The sequence below is a fragment of the Sphaerodactylus townsendi genome, linkage group LG01 (genome assembly GCF_021028975.2).
Source record: "Sphaerodactylus townsendi isolate TG3544 linkage group LG01, MPM_Stown_v2.3, whole genome shotgun sequence".
Taxonomy (NCBI): domain Eukaryota; kingdom Metazoa; phylum Chordata; class Lepidosauria; order Squamata; family Sphaerodactylidae; genus Sphaerodactylus; species Sphaerodactylus townsendi.
In genome coordinates, this window is record NC_059425.1 from 156,905,258 (window position 1) to 156,920,332 (window position 15,075).

The following is a 15,075-nucleotide window of genomic DNA, read 5'->3' on the forward strand; positions in this document are numbered from 1 at the left end:
TTTTGTGGCTACTTCTGGAGGGCATGTTAGAGGCTGTCGCGCATTTCTCATTAATGTGTGCCTCAGAGGGGAGGAAAATGCGTGGCACAATGGCTGTAATTGCAAACCTGATTTGTGAGTGCATGCTACCTATTAATTTCAATGGGAGTTGTGGCAATGTTAGTCTTTGACTCTTCTGCCTTGGGGTGGAATAATGCTGTTGGATATTGTTTGTGCAACTCTCCGTATTGATAGCACAGTGAATCCCGTTTGTTACAACCTAAACACTTGTGGTTTGTTTTTCTGAAAAGATTTTTTTTCTGGGGTCAGTTCCATTATATAAATGTTCATACTGTGTTTTCTTCCTGATGTCACTTTTTTCCCCCCATTCTTGGTGATGGTCTTAATTTTTCAATCTGTCTGGTCCAGTGCAGACTGATGCTCCCTTGTCTGCAAACCATTTTTGCAAACTGAGAGCCAACCCTGGGAATATATGCTCCTTCTTCAGTGTGAATTCCCCATGTCTTGCCACCGTTGGCTTTAACCATGATTAATGTTACGTCTGCATCAGAAAAAAAAACATGGTTAAAACTAGCCAGATTTCCTTTTAGGTCACTTATGCACATGATGTTTGCCCCAGCTTGGATGCCATTGAAAGGTGTTATTTCTCCCATCGTGTGCTTCTGTGCCCCTCCTGAGGTTTCTTCACTTTTCCTAAGCTTGTATTGGCAACCATTTTCCGCACTCTAGAATGGTTTCTTTTGACAGCACCCTCAGGACTCGAATGGTGTTTCAGGTAACTCTGATGCAATTTCAAAGGAACCGCTAGGCTACGATGACACCACTAACCATCTGTCTACCAGGTTCTTTGAATTCCCAGTTTCCCTTTTTAAATTCCCTTTTCATTGTGGAGATATAAAGGCAACAATGTCAACTGGCAAATAGGGAAAATATAGTTTTTAGATTTTGTAGACAGATGTTTGACAAGGAAGTGATACTGAGGTTATAAAGTGGGAAAAAAGGATTAAAATTGTTCTTTGATTTTCTTTGTGTTCATAGGCGAAATGGGGGAGAAAGGAGAGAAGGGAAGCATTGGTCGGCATGGAAAAATTGGCCCCATTGGTTCAAAAGGTATATTTCATATCTTTTTCCAATGTATGTTAAGTTTGAAATCTGGGCTTCATTTGTGCATCATTACTAGAATGCTTTTTTGCACCTAGTCTTGAAGTCGGTATATGGACCCAGGGGGAAGGAGGAGGGGTTTGAGGGTTCCATGTGACTAAATGGTCACAGCCTGGGGACATTTAACCCCATATGTCCCCCTGGACAGTACGCCCTGCCAACAATTGCCCCACAACTAAAGCCCTGTGTTGGTTTTGTGCATCCAAAAAGTTGCACTATATCTCAGTGAAATTGGTATGAAGATATTGTTTCTAGCTAACAATTATAATGGCTTGCACTGTGGTCCTAAATAGATTTATACAAAAATATATTAACATGATTGCACTTAGTATTGCTTCCCCAGTCCAGTATGCACAGTATCCTAGCACCCTGTTTGGAGTCTGTGATGGAATAGTACTGTAAAACTAGCAAAATCACACATGACTGTGAAAAGCATCTTTGTCTTTTGATCTCCTGGAGGGAGGACAGGAAACTATGCAGAGGTGCTAGGATGAAACTTCAAAGGCCTAAGTTACCTCATGGCCTGAACAGAGTTTTCCTGAGAAGGGGAAAACAAAGGTTTTGGAATTCCATCTTGAGACGTGGTCAGAGAAACATCTCTGGGCCATGGGTTCCCAGAACAGGGACAAAGAACCAAAAGGGACATAATCAGCTAAGCAATCCCTTAACTGCAATCATGTTTTATTTCTTTGATTTCTGTTTTTCAATAAAAATCGTTGAGACCTCAGCTGGTTGGAGTTATTGGAGAAAAGAACCCAGGTTTTAATGAAACAAGCGTGGCTCTCCCAGGCTTGCTTTCATGATAGAGTCAAATAGAACCAATAACCTCTTTATTCCCCTCTCCCCTTTTTAGGTGAAAAGGGGGATAATGGAGATGTAGGTCCCCCTGGTCCTAATGGAGAGCCAGGTAAGCCTGAAATGTTGTGAAAGGGTGTATTTGTGAAGTGTCTGTGTTGGCACCTTAAAGTCAGCACCTGATGTTGTGTATGAATGTGTCAAATATATTCTCACTGAGGACTGAAAAACAGCCCCCCCTTTTTTTTCTATAGCAGTGATGTGATTTTGGTATGATGCTTCAGAACTTGGATAATCCTTGAAACCTTTGAAATCTGGCTTGACATTTCAACATTCTCAAATTGCCTTCAAAAAACAAACAGAAAACTCCCTCATAACCTAAAATGGTGGAACGAATCTGCCTTAGTTCTTGCAGTTTCACCCATTCAGGTAGTCAAGTGACAACTGCAGTTGACACATTAATGGCTTAATGCTTGAACTTGTCAAGATGGCAACTGGAAAATATGACTCTGCTTCCTCTGTCATTTCTTAAGAAGCATTTTCAAATCTTAGCCTTTGAGGGATCCTCCTTGTAAGGGACATTTTCCACAGTTTCATATGAAGTCCCTCCTAAGTGTCACTGCTATTGAGCCTGTTGTGGGTGCTTTTCAGAGCTTTTCATTAAACAGGTACAAACTGTAGTTATAATTTTACCATTGAATGGGAAGGATTCTGTTTGGGCTGGCACCCCAGAGACCTGAGAGGCTGTTTGAACTGGGAAATTTAAGCATGAGGGCAGTGCAAAGCCACTGAGGAGAAAAATAGTTATCTTAACAAATGAAACTTTGTGGAAGATGCAATCAGAGGCTTGGATCATGCCCAGAATTTTAATACTGCAGGTGTATGTGATTTCAGCCCCCCCCCTCCCCCCATGATTCTCCCTCCATGCAAGGTTGGATTAAAGCCTGCTGAGGCCCGAGGCTTTGTCAAGTTTAAGAAACTTGATAATATTACCAAAAAGTATGCAGTAGTCACTTTTAGTCCCACTGTAGCATACTTTTCTCATGCATAAATCCAGCTCTACCTGCAAGGTGTTCTTGGGGAGGAACATTGGGGAGGGGGTTGACGTGCTGTGTGAGGAACAAATTGGTCACCCCCCCCCCCTTTACCTATGGAAATTCTAGGTGAGATCCAAACAAGAATTCATTCTGTCATTGTAATAGATATGTGCAAAATATACCAAAAAATCTCCTCCAACCCTTAAGCGTTCGATAACCAGTGGCATAGCACCAAGCGGGCGGGCGTGACCCGGGCTCAGTTCCCCCTCGCTCCAGCCCTGTCGATAACCACTGTGGAAATATCATTTGTATGGGGCCGTTTTGAGCAGCATGCACTGTTCTGGATGGCTGGCAACAAATGCAAAGTGGCATTTTACTTGCTTCATTATGGACGTGGTCATGTGCACTTATTGATTTCCGCAGGCATTCCTTGTGAATGTGGCCAGTTGCGTACAGCTATTGGTAAAATGGATAACCAAGTGGCCATGCTGACTACAGAGTTAAAGTTCATCAAAAAAGGTGAGAATGTGTCATGCAAATCTCCTCCTCTTCCTCCTCTTAAAAAAGAAAAAAAATCAAAGCTGTGCTCAGAAGAGCCTGGCTGATTTACATCTGATTGATATGTCTGTCCTATGTGGTATGCATTAAGTTGGTTTATAGAAATGCGAGTGCTCACTTTTCAGCACTGCCCTCCCCCGCAGCTGTCGCTGGTGTGCGTGAGACAGATAATAAGATCTACTTGCTGGTGAAAGAAGAGAAGAGGTACATGGATGCACAGCTCTACTGCCAAGGAAGAGGAGGAACACTGAGCATGCCCAAGGATGAAAGCACCAATGCCGTTATTGCTTCATACATCAATCAAGCAGGCCTCAACCGAGTTTTCATTGGCATTAATGACCTAGAGAAGGAGGGTAATTTTGTGTATTCTGACCGTTCCCCGATGCAGACCTTCAACAAATGGAGTACTGGCGAGCCAAATAATGCTTACGATGAGGAGGACTGTGTGGAAATGATAGCGTCAGGGGGATGGAATGATGTCGCCTGTCATATTACAATGTATTTTGTTTGTGAATTTGACAAAGAAAATGTGTAAAAATATTCAAGTTCTCCCCTATTGTGTGCCCTGTTTGTTAATTAAACTGGGTAAACCTGGGTATATTTCTGCACTAGGGACATTTTTGCATACCCAAGCATAACTTACGTGAGTGCAGTCAAAATTATTCGGTGATGTAAACTCCTTGTGGGTTTCTTTGTGTTCAAGTTAGAACCTTGTTTATGGAGAATTAATCTTGCAGTTACGCTTCTCATGTTACTGGACAAAACAACCCAGATTGTCCTTATTTTAGCCATTGGTCTTCAGTTCTCCAGCCGCTCGATTTCTGATGTGCCAGTTTGTTTGCTTTTGGAACATAGTTTTATTCTTTAAAATTAAAACTGTTAGCCTGCATCATTCTTCATGTGTCGTGGAGAATCAGGAGTGCCTCTGTCCCCTCCTTTGTGAGCAGAAGAAGGAACTGTGCTAGGCCAAACGAATGGTCCATCTAGTCCAGTATCTTATTTCCAACAACCAGTCAAATGCCAGAGGGAAGCTTACAAGAAGGGACCACAGACAAAAGCCTTCACCTGCTGGCTGCTCCTCAGTATCTCTGAACCTGAAGTCCCGATTTGGCTATTGTGGCTTATAGTAAAGATAGTCCTATCCTCCATCATTCTGTCCAGCCCTCTTGAAAATTCATCTAAGCAGTAGTACTTCTTTTTGTCTGGTTTTATTCTACTGTTGATTGTTTTCATAGAGTAGCCTCAAGTTCTGGTATTATGAGAGAGGGAGAAAGGCTACCCTGCCTACTTTCTCCACACCATGCATAATTTTGTAGACCTCTATCATGCCAGTCCCCTTATCTACAAATGAAAAATCCCCACATGCTTTAGCCATCATTGGGCAGGTGCTCTCACCCTGTGGTCAAGGTGTTTGCCTTTTTCTGCACATTTTTCATCTCTTCAGTGTCCTTTTTGAGATGCAGTGACCAGAAGACTAGAACTGTACATGGTATTCCAAATGAACCATCACCAGGGACTTGGATAAAGTTATTGCTGTACTGGCAATTTTATTTCTAATCCCTTTCCTAATGATCCCTAGCATGAAATTGGCCTTTTTTTTTATCACCACAGAACACTGAACTGACATTTTCAGCAAGCAATCTAGCACAATCCCAAGATCTCTTTTGTTGATCTGTCATTATCAGCTTCTATCCTGTCTTATTAGCGTATACATGAAAGTAGGGTAGGAAAGTAGAGCCCTAGAATGCATCATTTTGTACTCTTTTTTTTTTTTGCTGTCAAGTCACATCTGATTTATGGTAATCTCTGGTGGGGTTTTCAAGACAAGAGACAATCAGAGCTGATTTGCCATTGCCTGCCTCCAAGTTGTGATCCTGGTATTCCTTGGAGGTCTCCCGGCCACACACAAGATAGAGTTAGCCTGGACTATCCTTTTGTACTTTTACAGAATTTTGTTTGCCATTTTGTTATCCTTCCACCTTCTATGGAGAGGTTCTCTTAAAGGTCCCCCGTCCCCTTGTGTTTTTACCATCCTGAGCAATTAGGTGTCATAGGCCGATTACACACAAGGGGTTTGCAAAATGAGGGAGGCAAATGTCCATCGCAGCACAAGAGGAGTGGGGGCCCCACTTTCACTTTCCGTTCTCTCCACTGCAAGCAAGACCACTTTTAGCATGATTTTAATTTTTGCTTGGCTGCCAGAGCGGGGAGATTTGCCAGTGAACACAGCTTTGCCCTAGACCACTTCTGTCTGCCCAACACCAGCCCCTCCAGCTCCCTCTTCACTACTTTCAGTCTGTGCACTTAGAGAAGCAGGAAGGAGGCAGCAGTATGGGGCAGGCGAGGCACATGGGGCAAGGCATGCAAAGCAACAGAGTTGGCTTTTGCGAGGGATAGCACAAAGCGGGTCTCTGTTTGGCCCCATCCCACCTCCCTCACTCTGCTTCTCTCCTCCCCGATGATTGGAAGGGCTTTTAAAACTTTATTTCAGAGTGTGAGTGTCTGTGTGGAGTGAAAGGGAGGGGGAGACAATACTGGGCATCAGTGGCATTTCTTCTCTTCCCCCAGTGTTCCTGCAAGGGTGGGTGGGTAGTGGCAGCAGTTCCCACCTTGAGATGGGGAGGTCAATGCACGTGTGTCTTTGGAATGTGGGGGGGGGGGGGGTTAGAATTCTGCTCAGCCAAAGCTTCAGGGCCCGTTCTCAGGGCTTAGCTGGGAGGAGGAATCAGTGGCCAGGCAAGCAGAAGACCTGATCAAAGGAAATTCAAAGCAGGAAGAACTTGGAGGGAGAGTTAGTCAAGCGCATGTTGGGAGGCTACTGAACTGGGTGGGCCCAGGAAACCCTTTTGTTTTGTGGAACCCTTGGACTCTTGTTACTAAACTCCCGGCCCTTTGGAGGACATTTGTGTGTTGAATCTCCTTCGTGTGATGAGATCTGTGCCTTTAAAGCTGTTGATGGCTGGAATTAAGAGAACCAGAGCCTGTCTGAGTAGCTGTGGGGCAGGCACGGGGCTGCCTCCTTGTGTGTAAACAGAGAAATGCGAGGAGAGTCCACTGTGATCCCCCTGAGCAGAGAAGAGTCCCGAGTTAAGCGTTCCATGGGTAATGGCCCATATATAAACGTCACTACCTCACTGTTCACCTCCTGTTCTAGGTTGTTTATAAATACATTAAATACCACCAATCCCAAACAGATCCCAAGGAGATGCTGCTCACATCACTCCACTGAAAAAATTATCCACTTATTCCCACTCTCTGTTTTTTAATTGGCAGTGGTGACCAATCCATGAATGTGTTCTTTTACCTCATGATTGTTTACTCAGCACCCTTAGATTCAATTACTTTTTGGAACTCCAAATATCTAATATCTCAAGCTGCCCTGAGTCCTATGGGAGAGTTGTCGGGGGGATATAAATGTAAAAAATAAATATAATTAATTAATTTTTAAAAGCTGATGAGGCAGGATTCCATGGTGATTTCTCTTCAGCAAGGAATCATTTCACAATGCAGTATGAAGTACCCATGCCCATATCCTATTGTATGGGTGCCCAATAAAAGAGGTTTCTTTCCTACCTCCAGTAGTCCCTTTCCATATTGTGGCTGTGTGATCAAGCAGACATAGGGCTCCGAGGAGAGGAAAGAAAACAAAATCACCCCCCTTTTCTGCAAGTGCAGTTCCACTAACAGAAGGGGTGTTGTCACTCCTTCCCTTTTCCCACTGGAACTTCCAAGCCATCTATTCTCATAGGTTCTGTCTGTACCCACAGAAATCAACTTTCTAGGGGATGTAAGCGATTTCTGAATGAAGCGGAATGTGCCAAAGATCTGTATGCCTTACAGTGATAGTTCAGAGGTCATTTTCATGGTTGGAGGGAAAAGGGACATGTCCAGTTGTCTGTCATGCAAAGCAGAGCCCTGTTGGAGATAATAGGTACAATCCAAGGCTTCAGAGCACAGTGCACTGGGAATTTGTCCTGTAGAAGCCCATGAGAGGAGTTGTTTCACTAATTTTGGCAGGCAGGAAAATTTACTGGGGAGATGTGCCGCTCTCCATCCTGACTGGAGTGAGCAAGGATACTCAAAGAATGAGTGTGCAATACATGGAGCACCAAGACAGGGTAGGATATGAACAAGCATTAAGGGGTGCTGGTATAGACCTCCACTATGATCTACTCTACTTTTTGTAGATAATTATAATGGTATTTTACAGGTATCTTATATTACTATTGTACAGCTGTAAATATATGACCTAGGTATTTCAAATATCAGTATTTACCCTTCAGAAGGGAAGAACAGTCAGGCATGGCTAATATTACTGAAGAAAATACAAGTGCTTAAGCCAGCTGAACTCAATGCATTTAAAATATGCCTTGACTGTGTGTCATTGGGAAAAGAATGTGCTTGGGTCCTTCTGGCAATAATAGGAATGCATAGCTACAACAGAGACCATAAATACAGATTTTAAGATTAACAGTTTTAAGGACATATGTCCATGATTTCTTCTTTTCCCTCAATAAACTTGTATCGAATTGTATTGAATTGGGCTATTTCATAAATATAAACATTACCTCATAAAGTCCCTTATCAGTTTTGATTATTAATGAACCAGTCCCTTAAAACTGTAGTTTGCGTTTTTTTAAAAAGCATTAAAATACTTGCAAATATGGAGCTCATCTAGATCTACTTGAGAGACGGAACTGGATCTGAAATGCTTATAATTGAGAACTGACAGCAGAAAAGGAAATATAAAGTTCGTTTACAGAAAGCATGAGGCCAGATTCTATTTTCTGTCCGTATTTTTAGACTTAGAGTAGATCTTTTAGGCTTAGAGTACAGTAGGCATTCTGGGATTGCCAGAAAGTTTTTTTCTAACAGTACAATCCACTGGGGGGGGGGGTCATCGTGTTGGGGAGATGGTACGAGGGTGTGCTGGTGCTTGTGCCCCATATACGGGCAAATACGCCAGTGTGAGATGCACTAATGCCAGAGGCAGGGCACCATGCGACTCTGCAATGCCCAAATATGGAAGCTGCCATTGTGCTGATGTTACAGGAGGTTGCATGGGCACTGGTGGAGGCATTTCAGGGGTGTTTCCAACGGTGGAGCCAATTTTAGTTGGCTTTTTGTGTCCTTTTGGCCCAGAAACTCCCCCTTTGGCTGGCATAGACGTATGCCAGCTGAAAGTGTGACACAGCTCATCAAGCTGCATAGAGAGTTTCACAGCAGCTGGAGATTTCTGCAGTTTTTCATTCTTCCCACAATGCCTGAAACCTGTTCGGATTTCATTCTTCTTGCACTGCCCTGCCCCTTATGGATTGACTGTAACTTAACCAACTTTGTAGATGAGGATTTTGTCTGCTGTAAACCATTTCTGCTGTAAACTACATCATCCTGTTTTGGATTACAATCCATTTAAATCAGGCAACATCTCAAATGGAACTGGATCTGAAGCAGATGCCATGATTTGTTCGTTTTTGCATGTCCCAGATATTCTGAAGCACATCTCTGTGAGATTATGCAAGTCAACACTCTTTGCTGCACAGTTGGGAAAATGTTTTTAAACTAGTCTATCCATCCTTAAATTAGTCAGTGTTGGCAGAATGTATAAAAGAGACTGACTACAAATGAAATCTTAGACTGTCTCCACCGCTATTAAGTGCTGTATGTAAGTTGCCAGAAGGAAGACTGGTTGCCCTTGTAAATTGGTCCCCTTGTGAATTTTTATTGAGCTTTTATTCAGGCATTATGCTCATGACAGAAGCTATCCAACTTTCTTATGGCCTGGTTACAAATGTAGAAAGTATGCATGAAATTAATGGAATTAAAACTAAATTTTTAAATTTTATTTTGTTTCACAAACAAATCCACTTGTACAAATAAATCCAGTATTATGTAGTGCATATTAATGTAGCTACTTTAGCAAGATTGCAAATGCGGGAATTAAACTGAAATCAGTTTATTACTATGTCGTGAGTTACCAAGTTAAGGTGAATTGTGGGCCAAAGTAGAAAAAGGTGATCTTTGCATCTCCTATCTTTTATAGTTTCTATTAATTGCTGCTACGGAAGGTGGGAGCAATTCAGATATGCAGGTAAAGAGGGTTAAAATCACTTTAGTCTTTGGACCTGATTTTTGGAACATCATGCTGATTCTTTAGCAACTGTTTAAAGGCTGAAAAACATATTTACTATGACCAGTTATACGTCTCCTGTTTGGGACTTATTTTACTAGACTACGTCTTCGTATACTCGATGCTTCATGTTGGCATGATACTTTTTGTTGTGCAGAGCTAATTCAATGTTTATTCCAACTAGTAATCCAGAGCTAATGCAATTTTTATTCCAATTGACCATTGCAATGCCATATGAGGTTCCTTTCTGTGCCCTTTATCAATGTAGGTTCGTGCTTTAAAGTACTGTGCTGTTCTGTTCAGTAGAATTAATTCAGCTGAGAAAATACATGTGTGGTAAGCAGAAAACTGTAAATGTGTCTCAGACAATTTGGAGAAAAGTTTGTGGCCTTTGATCCCTCAACACACCTACTTGGTAGCATGCAAAATGATTACTTGATTGTGCAAAATGGAACTTGCTTTCAGGTAAACATGAATCAGGTCAGAATGAGGATGTCTCACCTCACCAACACTGATTCTAATTTACACATTATGGAGTACACAGGTTGGGTCTGGAGTCTCCACCCACTGTCAGAGATGATCTAGTCAAATATGAGTTGGGGGTTCTTTTCACTTCCTGCAGGGGCAGTGTCTGATTCAAATCAGGACCATGTTATGTTTGGAGAAGGGGAGTCAGCCTCTGCCTGCACCACTTCTCCAGCCTGAAAAAGATTTGAGGGGTTCTGTTAGGAGAAACCCAGGTGTTTCCTGGGTTACATGTGAGTTTCCCAATGGGCCAAATCCTGTGTTTACATCTGACACAGACTGAGGACGATGGGCAGGGACGTAGCTACCAAAAATGTCACCCACTGAAATTGTGTCTGCCTGGGGCAGTGGAGTCCAGAGTAGGGGGGAAAGTAACTGAAAAGACTTGGCTTGGCTCCCGAGTCCTTTTAGTTAAGTCTGAACTGAGGAGGTGGCTCAGTGGAAGTGGAGTAAATCGCAACAAGTGGCCAGGAGACTGAGGGTGGGAACAAGGTCAGGGAGGGCACCCCTGCCCTTGTCCCCTCCACTAGTCTGTTCCTGGTTGGTTGCCTTGCTGTAAATTAAAAATAATTAAAGTAGCCTTCAGGCTGCAGTGTGCGTGTGTGTGTGCGTGATGCAAACCACCCCCAATCAACTAACGCCTGGAGCAAGAGCCCCACCCTCGTTACTTCCCTGACCACAGGGTGCTCCATAATTTGTGAATTGGTCATAGGACTCAATTCCACCTAGGGCATACTTGTATGTATCATTATCCTTGCATCTCCCTCAGGTCGATCACAAGGACTTTTAATGAGACGTGCCTTGTGAGTTCTGTGCCCAAAACTTAATTCCCAAGCATGCCTAGTGTTATTCAAATCTGGACTGTTTTTTGCAGGGAGATGGGACTTAAACCTTTCCATTATTCTGTTAACCCAACTTGAAACAGCCCCAGGGATCAGTGCTATTTGCCCTGTTGGAAAAGGCAACAAGGCAAATAGTGTCACCAGGACTGTTCCAGGTTGGAAAATAGGGAACGATAGAGAGGCTTACATCTCTTCTCCTTGTGGTCCCAGTCCATACTGGATCCCCGTGAGCCTGAGAATTCAGTTTGAGCATGGAACTTGCAAGGTATATCTTGTTGGACCCTGAGATACAGCATATAGTTAAACCCTATAGTTAGAACAGGGTTGTTTCTATAACACTCATGTTTTGGTGCTGAAAAATTCCCATGCTTATGACAAAAACCGAATGCGTAGTATTAGTAGAACTTAGAATTGGCCTCTGGATGAGTTCCAGACATGATATATAAAACCTGAGGAACATCTCATGTTGGGCTTTCAGGAGTTTTATCTTTAGCATATCACAAGGTCTTCCTTTTGAGCAGAAAGTGAAAGTATAGCCTTACAGGTGATCACTAGTGCTTCCATTAGCCACTTCCACAAATGCACATTATTAATTTATGGTGTCTTGGTTTATAAAAAAAACTATTTGCTCTCTAAGCTAAAGTACATCTGTATTTGAAATCACCACATCATTTGTACTTAAGAAAATAAAAAAGGTTTCATTATAATATACTTGTGTGTTTTACATTCCTTCGTCTTGCTCTAAAACTGAAGCAATCCTGGCACAAGAATCAAAATTTCTGCAGTGTCAATTCATCCAGAATTTTAAAAACAATTGGGGAACATCTTACCAATTTATCTATGCTACCTACCCTGTTTCCCCTAATATAAGACATCCCCGAAAAATAAGACATAGTAGAGGTTTTGCTGAAGGGTGAAATATAAGGCATCCCCCGAAAAGTAAGACATAGCAAAGTTTTTGTTTGGAAGCATGCCCGATGAACAGAACACAGAAAAATAAGACATCACCTGAAAATAAGACATAGCGCATCTTTGGGAGCAAAAATTAATATAAGACACTGTCTTATATTCGGGGAAACACGGTAACAACATTTGCCATCAACACATCTAATTTCTGTAGACTGATGCAGGATGTATACCCACTACATCAGAATGCACAGTTGACTGCATAGGCTGTGTACAGCATGTGGGAGGGTGTTTTTTAAAACGTGTCCATTTAGATCCCTTTGATAATGTACCACAGAAATAGAAACCAGCAGTTTGGATATTACTGAATAATATCTGTTTGTTCAGTTGTTCAGGGACTGCCACCCTACACAGTCATTACAATCAGCTGGAAAAACTGTAGGGTATTGTGCAGTGGTGGGATCCAAAAATTTTAGGAACAGGTTCCTATGGTGGTGGGATTCAAACTGTGGCGTAGCGCCAATGGGGCTGGGCGGGGCACGACGGGGGCGTGGCTGGGCATTCCGGGGGCATGGCATTCCTGGGCAGGGCTGTGGCAAGGACGCAGCCGCTTCGCTGGTCCTTCGGTGGGAAACGAATGCACGCAGGCACAGGCTGCCACGCACAGCAGCGCACCTCCTGCTAGACTGCTTCAAGTTCTGCGCGCTACTGCTGAGAGGAGGGGCGTAACTAAGGCAAAAATCGTGTGGCAAAATCACCAATTACTAACCCCCTCTCAGCACACACAAATAATTAGTAACCTACTCTCGGGAACCTGTGAGAACCTGCTGGATCCCACCTCCGGTATTGTGTGTTCGAATGTTTGCTTGGGAGTGGGATTCCTTCAAGAAGAACAGACAGGGCCTTCTTTCAAACCTGCTAAATTTTTAAAGTCAGAAAAGGAGTTCTCAGGTATCAGCATGTCACCTGCAGTTAGTGGTGATAAGAGTCCAGGGGAAGGTTTTCGGATTCTGATTAAATTAACTGGTATTCGCTATGTTGAAATTTAGGTGAGGCATTCTTGGATTCCCCCAGATTCGTAGATACATCTTCCCTTTCCTTATATTTTGAAAATCCACACTTGGCAGCCAAGTTTGGAACTAAGTACACATATGCCCATTTTCCCCTTTCTTTGGAATGGCTAGGTACAAAATAGGCAACGTTCCTACATTTTTAATCATGAGAATTCTTGTGCCACCACAAAAACATTTTTGAAAGCAGGTGCTTTTGTGGACTAGAGCCCAATTTGTTGTTTATAAACCAATGTGCAAGCACGCACAAGAGCCTATGAAGAAAAATGGTAACAGCATGGTCAAGGGCAAGTGACATTCCAGAGATACAGGGTAAAATATAACATTAAACTAATTACTAAACTAAGAAAAACACAAACCTTTCATAATTGCCTGTTTGATCTGAGTGAATCTTTATTTTGTCTCCTTACACCACATTTTTTCTACATTCAGCACTTTCACACAGCAAGATTCTGTGTTGCTCTTACTGTGTGGGAGTACCAAATGGTTTCTGTTTCTTCACAGAATTAGTGACTGAATAAATTAATGGTAGCAAGAGAGGAAGAAAGCCCTGGAGTGGGGGAGGGGGGATAAAAATGGAATAGGATTTTGACAGTGAATGTGTGGAATAGTAATGTCTGAACAAGAGGTATAGAGGAATAGTATAGTTACCAGAGGTCACAGAAATACAAAACACTGTTTTGACATACAAAACACTACAAAAGCAAACGGCACTAGAGAGAAATACTTTGCTTCATTCCAGCAGAATCCATGCCACCTATAACCATTTTATCTCATACACCAAAGAGTTCTACTCTCCTCTGTATCAAAATACCCTTATAAGGTATGTCAGGCTGAGAGAGAGGAACTAAGCCTGAGTCTCTCAGTATCAGACCCCAGGTCCGAAAATAATAGAAACTGTAGATTTGCTCTGAAGTCTTTATTTCGAAGTGATAGGTAAACATCAGCAAAGAGAGAATGCTGCTAGAACACGGCCATACAGCCCGGAAACCACGCAGCACCCCAGTGATTCAGTGATTCCGGCCGTGAAAGCCTTCGACAATACATCAGCAAAGATTATTCTGAAGAATCCCTCGCAAATCACTTGCATATATCCCTCAAGACTCCCCTACCGGGACCTCCTGTAACCAAACAGTTCACTCTACCCCTAGAACAAAGTATAAAAGAGCTGGGAACTTGATAAGGGATGACTCCAAGGCCGCACTTGATAAGGGATGACTCCAAGGCCGCAGACAGCGGGAGACCGATAGCTGGACACCTGCAGAGAAGAAATCTTCTCAGTTCCCTTTCAAATGCCCGCCAACCCCCAACTGTCAGGCTCCGGCCTGACACTCAGGTCCTAGAGTCTGGCACACTAGCTCTGCTGTACCAATATCCACAAGACAGGCAAGCAACATGATTTTACCCGAAGTAGGCAATCTCCACTTCAGCTGGGGGAATTAGCTGGTGGCAGAGAGCAAGAGGAGTTAACTGAGACTGGTAACCTATTATGTGTATCAGGATTGCCCTGGGTGAAAATTCTCAAAGGATCAGGCAGTTATATAATTGAAGTGGATTTTATTGAAGAATAAAAATAGTAAAACAAAAAAAAAATATATCTTAAACAATTAACATACACACACAGAAAGCGTAGAAGGGCTGATTAAGAGGAAAGGGAGGAAGCTGGACAGGGTTTCAGATATGGTCAATAGTTACCAGTCTTGACAGGACAGCCAGGGAAAAAAACACTGGAAAGGAAAACGACCAGCATTTCCTGCAGCAAAAGGAAGAGTCCACATGCAAGTGAGGGTGTGTGCACACATCCAACACTCACACTACAAATGTCCAAAGGATTGATATTTATACCCCCAAATGGGCCCTGAGGTGGTGTAAGGTAAGGTGGCAGGAAAGCCAGAGATTGCTTTTCCAGGAATCCAACGAAAAGATAGGAGAGGCTTGATGAGTTGTCAGGATCCACAAGAATGCCTGAACTATTCTCTTGAATACTGGTTGATTGCTGGGGTGGGTGCAGACAGGGTAAATCATAGCCTGCTCAGAGTGCTGATTGAATT

The 15,075-nt window shown here is 42.8% G+C and overlaps 1 protein-coding gene across 3 annotated transcripts in view; it reads left to right on the plus strand.

The window, feature by feature from the left end:
• The window catches only part of COLEC11 (collectin subfamily member 11), a 51,656-nt gene extending 39,901 nt beyond the window's left edge, over positions 1 to 11,755 (plus strand). For 2 of the 3 annotated variants that reach the window (XM_048498226.1, XM_048498234.1), the window contains 4 exons: positions 1,039 to 1,110; positions 2,015 to 2,068; positions 3,417 to 3,512; positions 3,677 to 11,755. In XM_048498226.1, coding sequence (XP_048354183.1) covers positions 1,039 to 1,110; positions 2,015 to 2,068; positions 3,417 to 3,512; positions 3,677 to 4,086 — 632 coding nt within the window. In that variant the 3' untranslated portion in view covers positions 4,087 to 11,755. The remainder of the gene's footprint in view (positions 1 to 1,038; positions 1,111 to 2,014; positions 2,069 to 3,416; positions 3,513 to 3,676) is intronic. The other variant, XM_048498244.1, reaches the window with a different exon arrangement.
• The last annotated feature ends 3,320 nt before the right edge of the window (positions 11,756 to 15,075 follow it).